Genomic DNA, 23,709 nt, shown 5'->3' with positions numbered 1-23,709 from the left:
TGCATTTGAAAAGTTCATACAAGTTCTGATATTTCCCATGATTTCTTTACTCAAAATTAAAGCAGATGCACGTCCTGCTCTTTCCCTTCCTCCAACTTGAAAGATGTGAAGAAATAACTGCTCTGATATTGCCTACAATGCTTTAGATAGGCTGGTGCAAGTGTTAGAAAATGGAGCTTATAACAGCTCATAAATATCTGATTTTAACTGATGGTTGGTTCAAGATCCATAATGGGTGTTCTCAATATTTTTGGTATTTTAAGTAGGCACAGATCTGGCCTTTTGGTTTTTTACCCCAAGGGTCTTGCACACTATCATGGGAACGGTGAGCTGAACAGCTTGATCTCTCTGGGCTAATTGTAAATAGATACTGAACTCAAAAATCATAAGATATAATGGCTGGACTTGAAAAAGATCCCCAGATTAGAAAAAAGCACCTGTAACTGGTTTTGGGAGTAGGAACTAACGAAAGAAAAAAGGATCAGGGACTATACTGTACTTGGTCAAAAGCCTTACTTATTCTCTTAAAAGATAAGTTCTTCTTTAATATATTTTAATTTGGGGGAAAATCCAGGCTTTAAAGAAATTTGCTGAAATGTAAAAGAATGTCACTCTTCTCACCACCTCTTTTTGTTTGCTTTGGAAAACATAATTCATTATTTTTCATTAAAGTGTTACTTAAGTTATCATGCAATGAGCTAATAGTTTTAAAATTAATACATAAATACATTTTTAAGTCTCAGTTTGAAAATTTAATATAGGAATATTGGTAGATGGAATTCATAAGAACAAAAGTTCTTTAAGTTCCTAAATAATTTTTTTAAACAGTAATGGGTAATGAGACTTGAAAAATTAAGACCCACTACTATAACAGAAGGTAGGATATGCAGTCTCTTGACTTTCTTCTGCTATTCAGCAGGTGTGAAAATTCAGGCAAGTTAATCTCACTGGATCTTTAGTTACCTCATCTGAAAATGAACATAAGAGTAGTGTACCTGCCTGAAGGAAGACAGTTGTATCAAATTATCTTTACTTTGCTTTAACATTTATAAATGTTCTACAAACTCTTAGAAACCAGGGCAGGAAATGCTCTAAGGCTCTCATGGCAGCTAATATTTAATACCAAAAAGTTTTACACTGAAAATCTCTAAAAGTATGTTTTTGAGTTTTTACTTCTAAACGTCCATCAAGGGGTGCCTGGCTCAGTTGGTTAAGTGTTCAACTCTTGATTTCGGCTTGGGTTGTGATCTCACAGTTTTGCTCAGTGCTCAGTGTGGAGTCTCCTTGAGAGACTCCTTCTCCCCCTGCCCCTCCCCCCTTCGCATGTACACAGTCTCTCTCTCTCTCAAAATAATAAAATCTTTAAAAAAAAAAAGTCCAACAAATGTATCTTTTATGATGGTTCTCTAAGGGGACATTTTCCATATGGGTACTCCTATTGAATAATTGTTCTGAAATAAATAGCAAATAAGTGTCTGGGGATAAATGCTAAAATTTGCATGTTAAACCCTGACATTAAAGCAAATGCTTCCCATTAAGGTTTCAAAAGAGTTTTATATATTTTATTAACAAAATCACCAGAACACCACAAAACTTCTTGAGTGAGAACGCACAAAAAATTCTAAAATTTAGATGTTACTACTGCTTTGTACAAAAGGACCGCTAACATGCTAAACTCATTATTTGGCTAAAAATAATTTGCAGATTACCTTTATATGGCTGTAAAATCACCCAAGAGTTTCACTTTAATTCTAATCTCAGAGTCTATACTCTAGAATCATTTATGCCTGAATCAATGTTATGAGATTCTTTTAGAGCTTCTGATAATAAAGCATTTTGGAGGGGATCCAAGAGAGAGATAAAATTCCTTGCCCTAGCAGACAGTTTAGTAAAACTATAGTTTGATACTTTAGCATGTAAAAAACAAAACGAAAACTGCCACCAACAAAAAACACCTCAATCTCTACAGATGTCTTCCTATTTTTTTTCAGTACTTTAACTACAACCAATACACTTACGAGGTTTTATCTCCATTGTTTACCTAGTCTCATGTGAATAGCTATAAGAATTGGAATATGTAGATTTAACTGATCAAAAGTAAGAAATTCTAAAAGGGAAGTAGACTGAAAACAGGCAGTAAACAGAAGAATACAGATGCAAACAAAAAATTAAAAAAAACCTGGCCAAACTCATCTCCCACTCTGTCTTAATAAGTACTCCTATTTTCGGTATGTCAATCAAATCTTTATAAAGTTGTTTTTAAAAAAGGCATTTTCAGTAAGATAAGGAATAATAAATGCATACTCAATAAATAAGTTACTAATTTTAATAGTATAGTTTAATAGCTACTGATAAACTGGCATCAATGATATATTAATGAATACTTTATGATTAACTTCTTAGCATATCATACTCTGCAATCATAGTCTGAGAAAAAACTGAAATGCTAGTTTTTAAAGCACTATTTAAAATTTGAAGGTTTTCAGGGGCACCTGGGTGGCTTAGTGGGTTAAGCCTCTGCCTTCAGCTCAGGCATGATCTCAGGGTCCTGGGATAGAGCCCCGCATCGGGTTCTCTGCTCAGCAGGGAGCCTGCTTCCCCCCCACCCCGCCGCCTGCCTCTATGCCTACTTGTGATCTCTCTCTCCGTCAAATAAATAAAATCTTAAAAAAAAAAATTTGATGGCTTTCAGACATTGAAAAAATATAAAATTTTTATATGTAATTGTTATTTATGGGAAGGTAGGTAAAGGAGAAACACATTTGGGGTGGTGGTCTAAGAGGACCAGAAAGTTATTTATAAGGGACAGTTTTTTAATAAGTAATATGCAAATGTATCTTATGTATTACCTGTGTAACTAATTTCAAAAAAAATCAATAAAAATAAAATTAAGCTTATCATTAGTGAACACTAAAACTGGGGAGAATTATTATTAAAATGTTTATTTTTCTGCTCTTTGGTGATCTGGAGTTGCATATATCCAGGCATACATTATTTTTGATCCTGCTTAGCTCTCATGCTTCTTGAACTTACATCTTATTTACATTTTGTTAGTCCTAAAAAATTCTAAGCCTGAAACTTTGCATATTATCCTTTTTCCTTTTACACTAATATATCTCCTTCAGAATAACTATAAGAAGAATGCATGACTTTTCAGTTTGTCTTTCATGCAACAACATGTTGTTCACATTTGCTATCTTTTTATCCTGTATTTGATATGATTTCCTCAGGTCTCCCAGTTTCGACTCTCTTTAGCTTATCTAACACAGAGAAAAGGATAGAGGTAATATGCTCTAGAATCAACTTGCTTGAGTTCAAATCATAGGTCTGACACATATGAGCTGTGTGACCCTGTGCAAGATGACTTCTTTGTGCTCTGGTTTCCTCATCTTGATTATAAGGATAATAATATAACATCCCTCATAGGGTTTTATGAGAATTGAGTTAATGCATTTAAAGCACTTTAAAGACTACCTAGCACTGTACCTATAAAATGAACTTTGAAATTTCAGTGAATAAAGCTTTAATTTCTGGAAGTTTCATTTGTTTTCTTTTTATATATGAATGTTCTTTTGATGTTTTATTCCTTTACCATTAATTCCTTTTTTGACATCTTCAGTCTTTTTTAGTTTTATCAGATTGCTCAAGTGTCTGAAATTTTGGGAATTCTGTCATTATTTGCCAAATCTGCTGACTTGGTTATGGTGGACTGTTTTACCATGTGTTTTTAAATTTTGAACAATGGCTTCTCATTAGTAATTTGAGCTGGGGGTCTGTTTCACTAGGCGGATTCTGTATTGCTCTGCCCAGTTCCCCAAAGATTATCATTCCTCTGCTATCATTTCCTATGTTAATTTCTCACTTGAAGGACTTACTAACTAAAACATATGGATTGTAAGAATTCAAACCTCAAATCCTTGGAAATAATATCTATAACGGCAGTTTTTAACATTTTTTTTTCTTTTGAAATTTTTTAAAGTAAGCTCCATGAGCTCCATGAGCTCAATGGGGGTATGAACTCATGACTCTGAGATCAAGACCTGAGCTGAGATCAAGAGTCAGACACTTAACCAAATGAGCCACCCAGGTGCCCTAATAGTCTTTAAGTGAGACTTTTTCTTACCCCAGGCATGGTTCCTTATCTTTCTGTGCTGACTGGATGATGTTTCTTCATGGTGTACTACCAATATGAAAAGTACAGGCCTCTGAGGTTTCCAGCTTTACACAGGGTCTGCCATTTCTAACTCCCTGTCTCCCTTGGGTCCTTTACCAAAAAAGTGGTATACATCAAAGGTAGGATATTGGGAGAGGTCTGTGTGTGTGGAGGGAGGGCAGTGTATTACTGCATGAAATAATAAAAATGAGTAAAAGATGGTCTGCATTTCTAAACACCATGCAATGGAAATTCTAACAATGTCAGTGATAAAATATTCTTTCCTGGAAAAAAATATCTGCGATTGGTCTAAGTTGTAAATTATTGCCTGCATCCAGGGTGTACCACTCCCACTGCCTGACTTTTGGTACCCAACAATGAGTGTGTTAACTTCAAGTTAAGCATTCCATCAACCCTCACAGAAGCAACAGTTGCAACTGAGATTTTGTTTTTTTGTTTTCCTTCTTCTTTCCGACACCTAGGAATTTTAATTTTCTGTCTTGCACACATAACTATGAATTGAAAACAATGTTTGGTACATTTCCTCCAGCATTTCTAGGTATTTGTAGTGAATGGGTAATTAAATCATTACCTATCACATTTATAGAATTAGAAGTCTCCATGTGTTTACATGTCTAAAATTTAATTATAAATAAATACCTTTTCTACTTTGTCTTCAGAACACATCATTTCGATTTGCTTGTGGCACTGTTGTTGATAGAATGATTTAAGTTCATTTTCTTTTAGTAACATTTCCAGCTTCAGATATTCTAGCCTAATTTCTTCTCGATTCTGGAACAAGCAGTTCAGGATTTCTTGAAATCTACCAAATATAAAACACATTATAGAATCTCACTAATTTTGTGAAATAAATTTAAGAAAAAATGAACAAAAGAGTATATATCACTCATAGAATTAGACTCAATGACAAACAGCGAATAGGATAGTGACTATTCCCTATTAAATTACAAAAATGTTTGGAAAAGGGTATTAACTTTATTTTTACTGTACTTATTTTCTCCTCCAGGGAAGACCATACTATTAAGAGATATAGGTATTATAAGGCTTCTCTATGCAAGTCATAATTATATAAATCATATACTCTATTTTGTCTATGTAATCCAGCTACTGATTAGCAGAAATAAAATACTATGTTTGTAGGAAAAGGATGATAATTTGAATCTATCTGCACAATCCCAATTAACAAGGCCCTCAAAGCAACACAGTACTGTGTGTTGTTTTGATGTTGGCTAACTGTGAAGAAACAAGCAGTGGGTGGCATAATCATATGGCGCCTCCATGGCACCCTAGGGAAAGTGAGATAGCCAGTTTTTAGTTTTAGAATTTGTGACAGTGAAAACACACCATACGGTTAGGTACCCCCTACAGCCTGGCTAAGAGTCAGCTGACACTGCCGGGACCCAAAACAACCAAGTTCATAATGTGGTAAACCTAGAAAAAGCCACTCCGCTATCCTTCCTCCAAAGGGAGATGGAGCTTTGGAGAATCAAAGTTGGGGGATTTGACTCCTATCTCCTCCAAATGCATAAAGACCTCAAACTCCAAAAACTCATGCAAGGCCTAAAAGGAAATTGCAATTCTGCATCCTCCAGGGTCAGCAGGACATTGGTCACAGCCATATTCTAATTTTATAAACACGTATTTATGTTTTTAAATCACAGATCATGTCCATCACATACAGGCAAAGCTCTCAAAGAAAAATTAACTGTGAAGCCTTTAAAGTAAAACTGTAACAAAGTATATGTATTTAAAAATAAATGTTCTTCAGCCAGAATTTTAGATATATTTTTAAGGATCTGTGGTAAAAACACTGCCAATTTACGTCAGTAGTTCTTAATGAAACTCTATTGGGAATGACTGTAAACCACAATACATCGACTTTACTGCAGTTTTGTCAAATTGATAAATATTTCATAGGAAGTATGTACAGACATTGCAATTTCATTGTATTATATTACAACACGCTAATGCCAGTAAATGAATTGATAAGTTATCTTTAGGTTATTCTCAAAGACAATTTCTTAGGTTTTTTTTTTTTTAAACATTTTATCCAAGGACAGAGTTAAGTATTTGTCAATTTTGTAATTTTATCGTCCAGACTTGTTTTAGTTTGTGGGGTTTACTGAATAGGATGGAAGAAAAGGAAGTATCAAAGATTTCTAGAGATTGGTCTTAAAAAACAAAACAAAACAAAAAAAACTATCATTTTAAAACAATAAAGAGTCTTAAGGGATTGACTAATAACTATTTTCTAGTCACTTAAAACATTCAACTAACTGGTAATAAAAATCTCTGCCAATAATTTTAGGTGATACATCAAGAATATTAAATTCTACACAATTTCTTGATACAGTCACAAGTTTTATAATTACTTTGTATCAAGAACTGTACTTTCTTTTTATGATTTCTTCTTGAATATTATCTTTCCAAATAGCTTTGATAGACAGGAAATACTGTATATTCTTCCTTTCACCTTATCAAACCACATAAAAATGTTGTTTAAGAAAGACTTTGCAAAAAAAGTTCTATGTAACAGCACGATTTGTTATGATAAAAGATATTTCTTTTATCATAAAGAAATTTCATGTATCTTTATGATACATGATGTCATAATGTCTGATACATGATACATGATAACAATGTATGATATATATCATATATGATGTATATATATTTCACATATATGATATGAAATATATATCATATATATTGTTTTGTTTTTGGCTAACTGTGATAAAAGATAGTTCATGTATTTCTTTCAGGACATAGTTACTTTTGAGGGAAAATGACAAAGGCTATGTGATATATAAGCTGATCATTACAGCTTTTTTTAATATACAAGGAAATTATATTAAATAATACGTTGCACAAATTAAAACTCTCAAGTTTTTACTGTTTTATTTCCTAGCTCAGGCCGACCTCTTGAATCATTTTATCAGAAGGAAAGGTTCAATGACTTGAAGCCATCAACTGCAGAAAAGTTTACTAAGGTTTCAGATGGTAACTAGATCTGGTTAACCAGCGCTGAACAATTCCATGAAAGCAATGTAAGCAAAGAATCCAAGTTGGAGCAGCTGATGACTTTAATTTTCTTTAAATGTGTTTTTAGGGACCCCTGGGTGGCTCAGTTATTAAGTGGCTGCCTTCGGCTCAGGTCATGATCCCAAGGTCCTGGGATCAAGTCACACATTGGCTCCCTGCTCAGCGGGAAGCCTGCTTCATCCTCTCCCTCTCCCTCTCCCCTGGCCTATGTTCCCTTTCTCATTGTCTCTCTATCAAATAAATAAAATCTTTAAAAAATAAATAAAATAAATTTGTTTTTAAACTTATATCAACAAAAGAATATCTGGTTGCATGTGGGCCAATCCCACATTTGACTAACAAAATGAAAACTAATAACAACTAATAATACGCCAGTTCAAAGCTTTCTTTGATAAGGTAAACTGTGTAACAAGGAATGACTTTTACTTCATTTATTTTTTAAAAGTCACCATCAGGAGTGCCTGGGTGGCTCAGTTGGTAAAGCGACTGCCTTCAGCTCAGGTCATGATCTTGGCTGGGGTCCTGGGATCAAGCCCTGCATGGGTTCCCTGCTCCATGGGGAGCCTCCTTCTCCCTCTGCCTGCTGCTTCCCCTGCTTCTGTGCTTGCTCTCGTGCGCGCTCTCGCTGTCTTTCTCTCTCTCTCAAATAAATAAATAAATAAAATCTTTAAGAAAAAATGAAATAAAAGTCACTGTAAGATTGGTGGGATATAACAAAAAGCATCATAAATGCAACAATTTTATTTTGACAAAGGGTTGTCGGAGGGATTAACAGAAAATAACTTAAACATTATAGAAAATCTCCAGCATAAACAGAGCTCTGGTACTATAAAAATATACTTGTAAAATAGCACAGTATGGAAGAAAAAGATTAAGATTTGAAAGAGACGGGGCGCCTGGGTGGCTAAGTGGATTAAAGCCTCTGCCTTAGGCTCAGGTCATGGTCCCAAGGTCCTGGGATCAAGCTCTGCATCGGACTTTCTGCTCAGCAGGGAGCCTGCTTCCTCCTCTCTCTCTCCCTGCCTCTCTGCCTACTTGAGATCTCTGTCTGTCAAATAAATAAATAAAATCTTAAAAAAAAAAAAAAAAGACTTGAAAGAGAGAATTTATAGGCCTTGTCTTATCTTTGAGAAAACAATATCCCACTTCAAATCTCAAAGGATTGTTGGAGTGGTCAGATTAATGTGTGCTGAAAAATCATCAAAAACTATTAAGCCATCTATAAAACTAAAGCATTATTATTAGAAATACTTATTTTTAAGCATTTGGGGTCAACTGAGTCAAAAAACATTTTTTTCAAACCAAGGATATTTTATGTAAACTTCAATATACAATCCAATTTTAAAAAAGTTGTTGAATCTGAAAGTAGGTTGAAAGTCACTATTGATTGGTCTTCTTTATGTATATCAAGATACCGGTAAAATTCTAGAGTTCTAAAACAGTGTGAAAAATCACTGGTTTAAGTTGTTTCTCATACTAGTAATAACAGAACACTGGCTCTGGAGAATGTAAAGTAAGTTCAACTTCACTGAACTTTAATCAAGTTTGGAGATTCCTTTATTATATGACCTCTCAGAGCCTTTAATAAACTGACGTATTTTGGAAATCACCTAGATTCTTTAAATAAATAAGAAGTAATTGCTAAATTTGTTTGATCCAGGAATTTCTTATTGTCTTCTTGGAACTACTCAAGAGTCATAGCTTTTGAATTACTATTTCATTGGGACAGTTTGGAAAATTCTCTTAACTGCTTAAGGGAAAAGTGCTTGTGAATATTGTATGATTAAAAACTTTCTTTTTTTAAAATTTACCTACTAGAAAGTTTAGTGTGAATCTATCAAAATTCTGTATTAATTTAGATCACTGAGAGATTTCCCTTCAAATAATTAACTAAACAAACAAAATACATGATTAGAGCTAGACATAGTTAAGAAAGGGTAGATAAAATTTACATGAACTATATGAATAATGATATTATGCCAGATGAGACTGCCTAAATGTTTGTTACTCAAAATTCCCATGTTGAAACATAACACCCAGGGTGATGTATTAGGAGGTGCGGCCTTTGGGAGGTAATCAGTTCATGAGGGCAGAGACCCCCATCGATGGGATTAGTAACCTGAAAAGGAGGCTTTGGAGAGATCTCTCTCCAGACGCCGTGTGAGGCTTCAAGGATTGAAATCTTCAGCTTGAACGAATGCCTTCACCCAACTATGCCAGCCCCCTGATCTTGGGACTTCCAGCCTCCAGAACTGTGAGAAATAACTTTGTTTGTTTTGTTTATAAGCCACCAGTCTGTGGTATTTTGCTACAGCAGTCTGAATGGAATAAGACACCTGAGAAGAAAAATATGAAAACTGCTAAAACACTAATTTCATAAGTGACATAATTGGCCTTACTTTCTCCATCTTATATCTCAGTCCTGGTACAATCACAATTATGTAATCATAATTAAAATGATCTGCTCTTCAAAGTGTGCAAAATATAAAGGGCAGTCAATGGCTTCTAGAATTCAATTGAGACTATCGCTTCTCGGCCTTTTGGCTAAGATCAAGTGTAGTATCTGTTCTTATCAGTTGAATTCAATTGAGACTATATATATAAAGACATATAACAAATGATGGTAACATAAACTATCTAACTAAATTTTAAAACCCTAAAATCCTCAAAATGAGATCTTAATGGTGAGATCTTAATTTTTACCTTTCAATTTCTTTTTCCTGAGGATTTGAAATCATTAACTTCGCTTTGTTATTTTCATCAGTAAGGGGTTTCTGTTCTTCATAGGCTTTTAGTCTTTCTTTTAACATTAAGATCTATTAGAGAGAAACACTAGTTAAAATACGAAATAAATTATCTGTCTCTATTATACGTCACCACAGAAAAATTTTAGCTGTGAAAACGAACATGCCAGATTTTCAACTGTAATGGGAAAAAAACGTCAAATTTTTGGGCAATTAGGTTTGCAGAGACCCATAAATGAGTAACTAAGGGAGATTAGCATAAAATGTAAAGAGTAGACATACCTCTTCCTTCTGTTCATTACAGATCTTTACATACTGAGTTATATGATTGTTCAAGTTAAGAACATTGCTCTTCAACTGTTAAAAGATAGAAATTATGATTGCATATATAAAGAGATAATAATCACATAACTATATATATACAAGAAAAATGACATATTCTCATTAATTCAGTTCCATGAATTCAGATTTTGTGACAATTACAGTCATGTGACATTCACGATCAATTACACTCATGTTCAAAATCTATGACAAGAGGATATACTGAGCACATTTATAAAATAAATGAAATTATAAAGAAATTGTCTTACTATCTGAGAAAAGGTGTAAGAACTTATGGAGCATTCTTCACATTATAATTAAAGTTGTCCACTTTCTTTTTCCTCTGACTTCTAAGAAATTTAGAGATAATTTTAAGTTTCAACAATTTCTAAGCTCAACTAGTTTTTAATGCGTTCTTATTATATTTTATTCTTTTTATAATTGTATGGGCTCCTTGGCAGCTATGGAATAGTGGAAAGAACATCAAACAGAAGTTCAAATACTTGATTTCGAGGCTCTGTTCACTTCTCACTTAACTGATTTAGAATTTGGTTCTTAAAATTCTGAGCATGGGATTCCTTAACTTTAAAGTAGAGCATTCCGCAATGGGTTGCTGTAAGGATTACATGAAAAACATATGAAAAGCTTTGCATGCCCATAGAGTATATCCCTTTCCAGTTAATTATATAGAGTATATGAACATTTTTCTAAGAAAGACAATAACTCGCTCAGCTTCATACAGTGGGAGTAGCAGAGGGGTAAGCAGCAGAAGTCATTACACCACTTAAACTCTACGTTTTTTCTGTCCCTAGGATCCTGTGATTTTAAAAATATATCACCATTGACTTACATTTTTTTAATCACCCCAAATTACTGGCAAAAATACTGATCCAACCAGTCATTATTACATTGTTAGAGCTATAAAGAGATTTGTTACATCAATATCATGAATTATTTTAAAAGGGCTATTTACTTTACAAACTAAGGCAGATATATCTATTTTACAGATGAAGTGACTGAGGCTTGGAGAGATTACCTAACATGTCCAAAGTTTTCACAAAGAAAGGGTTGGTGCTAAGTTAAAGCAGATAACATCATCCTTGGCTGTAACAAATGTGTTAAAGCCCTGACCAGTTATTCCAGTGTGCCACCAAAATATCATGTGCCACGACGTGAAGAAGGTTAGGAAGAAAGGCACTAAAGCACCCTGGTTCTCAAAAGACTAAATAATAGTATCGATTATATATGTAAGCAAGATGCTTAACGGTTTAATTGTCCAAGTTAATGCTCAATTAACCAAGCTAATAAAGACATTTCTAAACTTGTTCGCTAATTCATTAGTAAAAATAAAACTCTAATTAATATTTTTTTAGAGTTATAAAAATAGTATACATCCAATGCCCTTACAAAAAAGGCAGACTAAACAAACTTACAGAAGATTTAATGTCCTTTGCACGGTTAGCATACTTAAGAGTGTTATATGTGTCATCGTAAAATACAGAGGAAGGACTAACAGCAGCTATCATTATAGTTTGACAGTTTCCTCCAAGAGAATCCTTTAACAAGCGAGTGAGCTTGCTATTTCTGTAAGGAATATGCTGATTCTTTCTCTGAAAGAGCAAAAAAAGATTTCTTATGTCATTTTCCACATTTAAATGCAAACCTGCTATCACTTCACTCTAAGAATTTAAGCACTGCCCAACTCTGCCCACATTTGTGATATAATTGGTGATTGAAATGATGATAATGAATTTTATGGAACCACTGAGTGAAACATAAAACAAATATCCTACTTAAAGATTATATTCCCATCTAAATAAATATAAACTTTAGTTAATAAAAAAAAATCAATATTGGTTCATCAGTTGTGGTAAGTATACCATATAAATGTGAGATGTTAACAAGTGGGAAAACTGAGTGGGGGTATATTTAACAAAATCTTTCCATATTAACTTTCATCAGAAATATAATGTTCATATAAAAAAACTCCACTCATTTTTTAAAAAGAAATCAAAATACAAAAGTAATGTATGCCCTATTCAAATCTACCATAGGAATAATAAGAATTCTGCATGGCAGAGCTGTTTCTCTCATTAAATAATTAGCTAACATGTATATGAAGTAAATTAAAATTATATACAATCTTACAGAGACTTCAACTGAAAGGACAAAACAGTTCTAAGAAAACTTAATATTTCTAGGTTTTCCTTTACTTAAAAGACACAGTTCTGATTTTAAAGTAAAAAACAAATTTTCCAAAAAGCACAACTTCCATAAAAATAGAATATTATAATATTAAGCTAAAAGCAATCTTATGTTATCCAGTGTAAATCTTTCACATTACAGAAGAGAAAAATGGAAGCTAAACAAAAAGTGAAATGACTATTTCAGGTAACATGGCTGATAACTCAGAGCTAGAAATAGGCCCTAGGTATCCTAGCTCCTAGTAGTACTATGCTTTCTATCCTAGCAGTGTTTTCCAGTGTGCAATTAGCACTGCTGGTGTTAACTTGAAATGATTTCACATGTACAAGACATGTATTAAACATGGACTCATAAATGACTCAATAGGAGTTAATTATTAAAAATCGGGGTGCCTGGGTGGCTCAATGGGTTAAAGGCTCTGCCTTCAGCTCAGGTCATGATCCCAGGGTCTTGGGATCGAGCCCCACATCGGGCTCTCTGCTCAGCAGGGAGCCTGCTTCCCTCCTCTCTCTCTCTGCCTGCCTCTCTGTCTACTTGTGATCTCTATCTGTCAAATAAATAAATACAATCTTTAAAAAGAAAAATGATGTTGGTATGGAAAAAAATTCTATAAATGGCTTAAGTTTAGAAAACCAGTCTCTATACCATACCGTCCACTTAGATGTTTGAGATTTTAACCTAGAATATGAAAGACATCTTGCTTTTGTAATCTTTATGTGATTTCAGGAACTTGCCTTGTGCCTCTTTAAAAAGACTTCCCAAATCATTTTAATATACTTTTATTAATTCAAAATACAACATTTTCCTAGCATTCATTGACCTGTATTTTCCTAAATATAGAAATTTCTTAAAGCTTGAACGTGGCTTGAACTTAAATTAATGATCGCATTTTAATTAAAGAAAAAAAAAAGGAAGTCATTTTTACCAATACAGAAGTTGTCAAATATGCTGTGTTCTAGTAAGCACTCTGGCATATAGCAGATATAAAATATTTTTAAATACCCAAAGGCGTCTAATAAACATTACCCTATGGTGATTTAACTATATTTTATGTCTTAAGACCCTCTTCCTAAGAAAAATCAAAACATTATTTAACCCAAATTTATGGTATATAAAATACTAATCAAAAAATTTAGTTTTCTTAAAATATAGTTTTTGTATTCATCCCAATTCAATTATGCTTGTTATGTAGTGATCACTAAATGGCCATTTTAATAATCAGATTTAAAATAAGTTATGAGAAAGTACCATAAAATCTATCAATATGATATTCAATATGTTTCTTTCAACAAATTGTGATTATAAAACTGGAAATTAAAACCAAACCAAACATAGTTTTATTTGATATAATAGGCTTCCTATAGTCTTTGCTTTGGAATACAAATATTACTAATACATTCTTGAAATTTGGTTTATAACAGACCTTTAAAGCAAAATTATTTTAAGTAGTATCTTCCTAGGAATTACACATATTTCAATACTTCAAAATACTTAAAATAAACAAACATATTGTACCTACCTTTGTGTCTGCTAAGGCATTGATAACATTCCCAAGAGCTAAGAGTGATCGATTAATATTTGTGCCTTCTATAAATCGGGTTCCTTTAGCACTGGTAGTACTGGCTCTCTCAGATCCTGCCAGGTCAATGAGCGACATCTTGGCAATTCGTACATTTTGACTGATACTTGCTGTTTTGTCTTGTTGCCGCAAATAAATCTTTTTGAAATTATAGGAGAATAGGAAAAATGAGGATAAGATTTAAGAAAATTAAAAGGGAACATGTACTTTATTTTTAAAAGAATATGATATCAAAACTATTTTCATTTTAAAAACAAACTGAACAAGTTTAATAATCTGACTGCTGATATTCAATACCTGAAATAATTATGGAAGTTGAAAAAAACTTTGAAGATGAAAAGATTTCCTATATGTGTACCAAAGGGCAAATAACTTCTGATCTGATAGAAGCTCAAAACAACTGCCATTTGTGTTCTGGTAACCCCTGAGCCAGATCACAGACTTATTGGAGGTGGTGGTAGGGGCACAGGTAGTCTAGAAATAATGTTCCTAACCAAAAACTAAAGGCAGTGATCAGAAAGCTTTGCATGTCTTCAGGAATTGCTCCTAAAGGAAAGCTGAATTTGAATGTTGACCCAAATTAGTCTCATATAAAAATTAGTAAAATATACTTCTCATTTTTAGCCCATTTGAGTAAAGCATCATTTATTGAATGGTACTTTGTAGTTCAACTTAAATAAATTAAGTGGCAAACTTAAAAGAGATTGGTTAAGATTATTCCATTATAAAGATCTTTGTTAATATTTCTTATAGGGCAGGGTCTAAGGCATTCTGGGGAAATTTCAGTGTCACAGATAAACATTTCTCTTATGACTACTGATAAATGAAGAGTCAGTGGAAAGAACAGAAAGGATTAATAAAATGTTATGGACTGGTGACTTTCTGAATGACTTGACTGCCTCAGATATGAATTCTTTCTACTATATCAATTTCTTACTGTAAGTTGGGTTACACGAGTATAATACAGAATGAAACTATAAAATAATTTGGATTTTAACAGGACTAGAAACTACAGAAAATAATAGCTACTAACATATGCTTTAACACTTTCTGCAATTGTATTTCTAAAAGAAATATAATGTCAATGCAATCAATGTCCTTAAGGAATGCAACTACTTGCAAGGTCCTTATGATGAAATTTTTAAAGAAGTGAATCAGAATCTCTTACTTCTGTAAATCTATACCCAAAAAGAGAAGATTTGTTGTGAATATAACGTCTTTAGGAAAGATTAAATATTTTGACTTCTAAAAACACAAGGGAAAACACCCTTTAATGCTACCACCTTATTATGCTGTATCTTCACACAGTAAAAATTTATACTTCTGATTTATATATCCTCAATTCTGAATATTCTTGATAAAACCTTCTCAAAGCTCCAAAATAAAGGAAATGCTGAGGAAGAAGTCCACAGCTGAAAGGATTTTCTCTGCATATATGAAAATTACCCCATGTGAATTTGCCTTTATTTTAAATTCAATTTTAAGAGCAATAGTTTAATGGTCTGTTACCTGGAAAACAGCATGAGAACGAGAAGATGTGGCATTCATATCAGTGGGATGTTGTGTCCTGTTTTTGTTTCCACTATCCAATAACTGTAAAATCTCCTCTGAGGATTTGGGCTAGAGAAGTTTAAGTGAAAAAAAAAAAAAAACCCACATAAAAATAGCCATCTACCTTTAAAATTTTTAGTAAACTCTCAACAAGAAAAAAGACTTTTAAAGATAAAATTAAAGGTAAAAATGCATTCTACAAATTGCATCCCATTAAATATTTCCTATATAGAACTAAGCAAATGATATATAGTTGACCTTTGAACAATGGTACTGACAGAATGTCAGGGCACTGACAGAACTCTCCCCTTCAGGCAATTAAGAATTCACATGGAACTTTATGACTTCCCAAAGGTTTTGCTAATAACCTACTGTTGACTTCAAGCCTTATTGATTATATGACTAGTTAATTAATACATATTTTGTATATTACACATATTATATACTGTATTCTAACAATAAATGAAGCTAGAGAAAAGGAAATGGTATGAAGAGAATTATAAGAAAGAAAATACATTTACAGTGCTGTACTGTATTTTATTATGTTCAGTTAGCCACTGTATAGTGTACTGTATTTATAAAAATAAATCTGCATATAAGTGGACCTGTTCATCTCAAAGCCATGTTGTTTAAGGATCAATGTTACTTTGTCTGGTGTTATTTGAGAAATAAAATATAGAATCTTATCTTTTGGAGGAGACAAAATATAAATGTATTAAGCAGAATACAGAGTATTAAATTTGCAAGAAGATTTTTAAAAGAAAAGCTCATTTAGAGTGACTGGGTGGCTTAGTCAATTAAGCGTCAGACTCTTGATTTTGGCTCAGGTCATAATCTCAGGGTTGTGAGACTCAGGCCTGCACTAGGCTCCGTGCTGGGTGTGGAGCCTGCTTCAGATTCTCCTTCTCCTTCTGCCTCTCCCCTGGAGCTCTCGCTCTCTCTAAAAAAAGAAAAAAGCCCCCAACCCCCTTACCCAAAAACAACAACAAAAAGAAAATCTCATTCAACTATTTCAAAGGAAAACAAAATAATATTGAAGGTATATTCTGATTCTTTTAACTCTGCACTTTATTATTTTTCTTCTTTCTTAATACAACAGAAAATGAATAAATGGCCAAATAACCACACTTGTTATTACAATAAGGAAAAAAAAACCTTATAAACATACCTGATGTAAAGTCAACCCTTGAACAACTACCCCCTTTTGGGCATCTTCCCGAACAGCAAGAGGCCCTGAATTTACTAAGAGGTCACGAATTTGTTCATTATATACCTTAAGGAAAAACAAAACAAAAAACTGCTTTAGCACCAAGGTTGAAATAATAGTGACAACATCACACGTGTTGCTGATTTAAGGTTGTATTAGAATTACATCTTAAACATAAGCAGCAACTTATTTGCACCATCTCAGCCCTTCTATCTCATGTTGCCATTAATTTCCTCTCATTTGAGAAAACAGAAGAGTTTAATTACCTAAGTTTGCAACTGAAATTTAAAGGTGGAGTCATTACACCCACTCTCCATAATTCCTAACTTGACGATTATGGTGGAATAGAAATAAGACAGCTTGAATTGCCTTCTCCTATTTTCTAGAAATATATTGGGACACACGGTCTTGGGAAATTCCAATAAGTTATATGGAGGTGGCTTGGTTCTCACTGAAGATAGTCTATTATTTCATGATGTTCCAATAGTTGAAACTTTTTAAATTTTAGAACTTAAAGAGTTAAAACCCATACTCAAGGATCGACAGTATTTATTTCATTTATCCTTTAATTACATTAAATCTAACATGCAATTCTTAATAAGTCCTATAACAGGACCCTCCCCCGCCACTTTCTTAGGAACTAAGGCCCTAGGAGGTTAAGTAATTTGTCCATGGTCACAAAAGTAACAGCAGAGTAGGGATGGGAGTCCAGATTTCCTCACTCTATTACATGGCACTAAAAACACATCTGTATTGTAGGTCTTTGGTAATTTTTTTTCCTAGTAATTTCTGTAAGCAATTTCTTTTTTAGTAATTTTTCAGCATTTTTTTTAGTAATTTCTATAAACAATGCATAGAAATAGTACTATTGATCTGATTTGATGATTTTATTAAAGGTACTTAATTTTCTACTTGCCAACAAAATGACAACTGATAAGATTTAAAAAAGCATACAGTTTTAGGCTTTAAGAATTATTTTGTGTAAGTTATTTCCATGTTCTAATAGATAGCCTGTAGTGATACTTCATTGCTGGTAAGATTTTCTACTGAATGATAACCATTTTTAAATGTAAGAAACTCTTAAAAGTAGTAAAATATGAAGATACAATTTTTTGTTATTTTCCTGAAAAGCAGTAGTTACTTTTCAAATACTTCCCCTTACCCCTTTCAATCATACAAAATACAAAATTAGAACAACCATTCTCAAGCCAGTTTACAAATCAGAATGACCTGGGAACTTTTAAAAAACACAGATACATCAGTCACAATCCAGACCTGCTAAATTAAAATGTCCAAGGGTTGAGGCCTCGGCATGTCTATTTTTAAAAAGCTCCATAGCCAACTCTTGTGCACAGACCAAGTGGAAAATGATGAGATTAGACATTGCCTTACCATTAATAAAAGAAGGCAGATTAAAAGAAAGAAAAAACAATTAAAAACATTATAAAAATGACCAAACTTCAAAATTCGCCCAGTTATAAAAGGATATAAGGAGAAAGTAAAGAATAGTGCCATATTCTTTACCCAATTAAGTTCAAAGCAATTTTTTTCAGTACTTAACTATAGAAAATGAGTTTTATTTCTCTTTTATTTCCAAGTTTTGTACACAAGAAAATTTTTAGCAACATACATATCTTAATCAATTTTTGAAATGTGAAGAAGCTTTCTCAGTAGGAACCAAACTATAAAGTTGTTAACAAGAGAGCTGTGACTACCAGAAATTTTTTCTCTGCTACCACAAATAGGCAGTAAAATCATGGATTTGTTTCTTTACTGGTATCTGAAACACTATCTGAATATAAAGTTAGTGTGCCGGGGCGCCTGGGTGGCTCAGTGGGTTAAGCCGCTGCCTTCGGCTCAGGTCATGATCTCAGAGTCCTGGGATCGAGCCCCGCATCGGGCTCTCTGCTCTCTAGGGGAGCCTGCTTCCTCCTCTCTGTCTGCCTGCCTCTCTGCCTGCTTGTGATCTCTCTGTCAAATAAATAAATAAAATCTTAAAAAAAAAAAAATAAAGTTAGTGTGCCTATCTCCTAGTTATGATTTGTCGAATGTCACCTATTACTAAGTGAGCAGAAGTCCTCAAAGAATGAGGACACAAGAGACGGCATGAAGAAGCCTTGGCTGGCCAAATCCAGCAAAATTTGAGCATATAAATAAATACGGAAAAGGATTATAAGCTACTAAATAATGTTAAGAATCTATGAATCCACACTGATATAATAAAGGAAAGGAAAGTTCCTCCATACAGTAGAAAGCCAAGGAATAAATGTAGACGAACTGATGGAATTTAAATATCACTATTATCTACCATCATAATAATAATAGATTTAGGCATGAATCAACAGTGGATGTCAATAGTAATAGATGAAAATTTGAGGAATAAGGGGGTAAAATAGTATCTTTATAGTGCAGAAACTCTGCCAAAACCAACATAATGAAATAGATCAAAGTTAACACAGCCAGTAATCAGACTAACTAACTATACCAGCCTCTTGATATGATACTATAAGAACTCAACATTACTTCCATTGTGTTTCTGCACATGCATAACCTATTGACTAACTATTAGGGTTTTTATGACAGTGACATAAAATACAGAAAAAAATCCAATTGAGACTAAAGAGATATAACAATTGAATGCAATTAATGGACTTAGATTTTCTTTTTCAATAAAGGGTATCATCAGAGTAATTGGCAAAATCTTACTAAGATTTATAGATTAGGTAATGGTGTTCTATCATTGTTAATTTCTTGATTTGGATAACTATTCAGTGGTTATTTAAGAAAATATCCTGTTGTAACTTAAACAGTTCAGAAGAAATACATACACACACATAGAGGGAGAAGCAAAGGTAGTAAGATGTTAACATATGAGTCTGGGTGAAGGGCATCTGTAAGTTCTTTTTGCTAATTTTACTAATCAGAAATTAGGCCAAAACAAAATACTCAACAAAAAAAGAGTAAGATGTGCAACAAACACCTAAGAGCAGGAATTTTAATCATTTTATATATTCATAAGAAAATTCTTAATAACAGAGTAGTTTGAATGGGCCATGGAACTTCTTTTTTTTTTTTTTTTTAAAGATTATTTATTTATTTATTTGACACACACACACAGAGAGATCACAAATAGGCAGAAGTAAGCAGAGAGGCAGGCAGAGAGAGAGGGAGAAGCAGGCTCCCTGCTGAGCAGGAGCCTGATGTGGGGCTTGATCCCAGGACCCTGGGATCATGACCTAAGCTGAAGGCAGAGGCTTAACCCACTTGAGCCAGTTCCAGGTGCCCCGGAACTTCTTAATGATTTCTCAATACTATTGACTAAAGAATGGTTCTGTCAACTTACCTCCAGATAAGAAACTGCAGTACTACATACTTTTTCTTCTTTAATTTCATCCATGGATCTATAAAGGTCTAACATTGTTAGATACATTACTCCAGGTTCAGCAGCTGATCCTAGCATCGTGTGGGTCTTTCCAGCTCCAGTAGCACCATATGCAAGCACTGAGTTTTTATGAAAAGGGATCAAAGTTCTTTATTATGATATCAACATTACTATATCCACTGTCTAGTGGATAGTTCCATCTGGATATTCTGAACATAACTTTAAACTCAAGAGGTCCAAAATTAACGTAGAGTCTTATCCTTAAAACCTGGGAATTTTAGCACAAATCCACTCTTCTCCTATATTCTGTATTCTGGTTAACGGTACTATCCTCCCGTCTGCTCCCTTTCTTCCACAGTAATTGTTCAAATTTTGATTAATCAGTTACCAGTTTCCTTATCTCGTCTCAATTTTCTTTAATCCATCTATCAGAATTTTGTAGTTTTTTTTTTTATGAAAACAAAATCTGAATATGTTAAATCTTAAGTGTTCAACAGTCCTACATGAGAAAGTTCATATTCCTTGCCTTGGAATATTATTAGGCACTCCCTCCAGCCTATTTGTTCCTTGCTGTCGTCTAGGTATGCTAGATTGTGTGAAGTTCTCTGCATGTGCTGTTTCTTTCTTATGCCACTGCCTTTCCACTGAAGAGTTCCTCTACTTGATCCAGCTGGAATACTTAAACCTGCTCTAAATATTCAGCATAAATGTCACTTTTCCATGTCTTCTCTGTCACAGGCAGAAACATCTACTCCCTCATTTGAGCCCTCAGTATATGCTATATATCCTTCTAACATGTATCACACTATATTTCCAACTATGAGCTCCACTAATGTTGAGGCTGTGTATCCTTCATAACTAGCAAATCACCTGGCACAAAGCAGATATTCACTACAAATTTGCTGAATAATGAATTCCAATAGAAGTCATCTATAAAATTCCCTTATGAAATTTGTGTTTTAGGCAAATTAGTTTGTTTCCCTGATTCTCTCCAGTATAACATAAAAGTGATATGTTCTTCAAACACAAAATGAAACAAAAAGCTACTCTGAATTACTTATGGCAAATACCTGACATAATATAAAACCATTAAGTCCTCATATTATTACAGGTAAAAATATTTTTATAAGTTAAATCTCTCTGTTAAAGCAAATATTAACTACTAAAATATTTTTCAGCAGAATCAATTAAACTGACATATTTCATTCTTTTTCATTTTATATAAGCCAGTAGTACAATAAGAAGTCTTAAGACAGCTAGATAGTAATACAAAATAAAGCCAAGAAGGAAACAAAGATTCAGTATTAGTGTGGTGGAGATTTTTTCATTTGGAGTCAAGAAAAATTTAAATCTCTGTAAATAGTATGGAGTTTCATGAATGAGGAAAAGAATACAAACTTAAAAATGAGAATCATAGCAGTTCTAATCAATAAACCACATTCTATTCTTTTTGACCAAGAGGGTAAGTCTTCTGTAATAAAACTGAATGAGTCAGTGGAAGACAGTGAAACATGTTACAGTTTTAGGGTTATCTTAAAGAAAATGTTGTAAATGGTGGTAATTACAAAAATAAGATATAAATAATGGTTTTAAGTACCTTTTAAGTATTGAATTAACTGGCCTTTGGTTCTTCTTCTAGGAAATCAACATGGCCATTTTGAAAGGCAAATTACTATAGATCTATCCAGAGCACTAGAGATGCTTTCTGGGCTGAAGATATACTAAAATAACATATGATACTCAATTAACATGGGCTTTTAGCTTTTTTTCAAGGTACTATAAAGAAAAACCATTCTGTAAAGAAACTTGCAGTGTTCAGAAATGTCCAACTTTTCCCCAGGGATAGATAGCTGTATAGGTAAGTGAGGGAATATTAGTGAATACAAATTGTGAGAAATCTGGTATCCATTGAAAGATCCATGTGGTTTAATAACATAGGAAAATTGAAAAGATGACTGTCTATAGGGATCACAACAAGACTTTGGAAGAGAATGTTTCACAAATTATATGTTATATATGAGGCCTAATTTTCAAAGAAAGTCTCTATTTACAGTGAAATTCTATTTAACGTTATAATTTTTAGCAAATAAGCACCTTAAAATTGATTATGTTTAGAATGGGCAAAGTAGATGTCCATTCTAATATAAAACTGAAATCAGATGGAAAAATTAAACTCTGACTGAAACAATTACCTGTGCAATTATATCCATTCAAAAAACTACGAAGAATTGGCTTAGTAGTATGTTCAAAAACTTCCAATTGAGTTGAAGTTTCATCAAAAACTGCATCAAATACAAACTTGAGATCCTTATTTTGTCTTTTTGTAATATCTCGATTTGCAGTTTTCTTTCCATGGAAAAAACTAATTTCTTCTTGTTTGGGGTCAAAAACTAGGATATGCTTATCTACAACATGGACCACTTTATGGAATCCAGCTGCCTTTTCTTTTGTGTTTTCTGGACGCACACGAACAACTACTTTCATATGGTGACACAGGTCTTCCTCAGTGACAGACATTGCTGATTATCTTGCTTCCCCTGTTTGTATGAATGCCTGAATATTTCTCTGCAATTAAAAAGGAAAGTAAAGTATTAATATAAGTTCTATTGTATATAATATGACTGGCATATAGTGTTCATTAAAAAAAAAAAAGGTATTAATTCTATTCCACTCCTATTAATTCTATTCCACTTACCTGGAAATAAATAAATAAATAAATAGATACATTTATATATTTCAAAGATTTTTATTTATTTATTTGACAGAGAGAGAGAGAGACAGAGACAGAACACAAACAGGGGGAGTGGGAGAAGGAGAAGCAGGTTTCTTGCCAAGCAGGGAGCCCGACACAGGACTCGATCCTAGGACCCTGGGATCGTGACCTGAGCGAAAGGCAGATGCTTAATGACTGAGCCACACAGGTGCCCTGGAAATATATTTAAATGTATACACATAGACACACATAATTCACTCTTTGGTTCAAAACCTTCCAATGGTTATTTTATTCGGAGAACAAGCTGAAGTTTTCTAAACGGTCTCCATTTTCACCTCATGGTTTATGATGCCTTGCTCTCTCCATTCCAACTAACCCACCAAGCACTCTAATGGGATCTTTCTACCAACCACTCTCTCCATTGCAACATGCTTCCTTCAATACCTGAATGACTCTTACTTCTTTCAAGTCCTTGCTCAAATGTTGCCCTCCCGACTACTCTTATTAAAACTGCCAATCTAATTCCTAATTATCCTTATACTGCTCAATTGTTTATCAAAGCACCATCTTCAAATAATATATACTTCTTACTTATTTATTGTGTTCTCTATTCCAGTTAAACTATATACTCTTTAAGGACATGAATATTTTTTAAAATCTGTTTTGCTTATTGATGTTTTCCCAGAGCCTAAAACAGTGCCCGGCACAAGGTAGACTGTATAAATATTTGATGAACAAATAAATTAGAAAATCTAAAAGGTTTTAAATTTTTTTTCTTAGTTAAAACTTTC

General features: G+C 33.4%; 1 protein-coding gene across 1 annotated transcript in view; it reads right to left on the bottom strand.

Annotated features, from left to right (window-relative positions):
• Positions 1–22,766, bottom strand: part of LOC111149702 (kinesin family member 18A) — a 70,604-nt gene extending 47,838 nt beyond the window's left edge. Inside the window, exons 1-9 of the mRNA XM_022506923.1 lie at positions 22,398–22,766; positions 20,167–20,324; positions 16,785–16,889; positions 15,575–15,685; positions 14,006–14,203; positions 11,715–11,891; positions 10,243–10,317; positions 9,920–10,032; positions 4,814–4,976 (exon numbers count right to left, since the gene is read on the bottom strand). Coding sequence (XP_022362631.1) covers positions 4,814–4,976; positions 9,920–10,032; positions 10,243–10,317; positions 11,715–11,891; positions 14,006–14,203; positions 15,575–15,685; positions 16,785–16,889; positions 20,167–20,324; positions 22,398–22,722 — 1,425 coding nt within the window. The 5' untranslated portion in view covers positions 22,723–22,766. The remainder of the gene's footprint in view (positions 1–4,813; positions 4,977–9,919; positions 10,033–10,242; positions 10,318–11,714; positions 11,892–14,005; positions 14,204–15,574; positions 15,686–16,784; positions 16,890–20,166; positions 20,325–22,397) is intronic.
• Positions 22,767–23,709: the final 943 nt, after the last annotated feature.

The sequence above is a fragment of the Enhydra lutris genome, unplaced genomic scaffold (assembly GCF_002288905.1).
Source record: "Enhydra lutris kenyoni isolate GAN:26980312 unplaced genomic scaffold, ASM228890v2 scaffoldscaffold22, whole genome shotgun sequence".
In the NCBI taxonomy this organism is placed as follows: domain Eukaryota; kingdom Metazoa; phylum Chordata; class Mammalia; order Carnivora; family Mustelidae; genus Enhydra; species Enhydra lutris.
The sequence above is the reverse complement of the archived record's forward strand: the minus strand, read 5'-3'. Positions and strand labels throughout refer to the sequence as shown.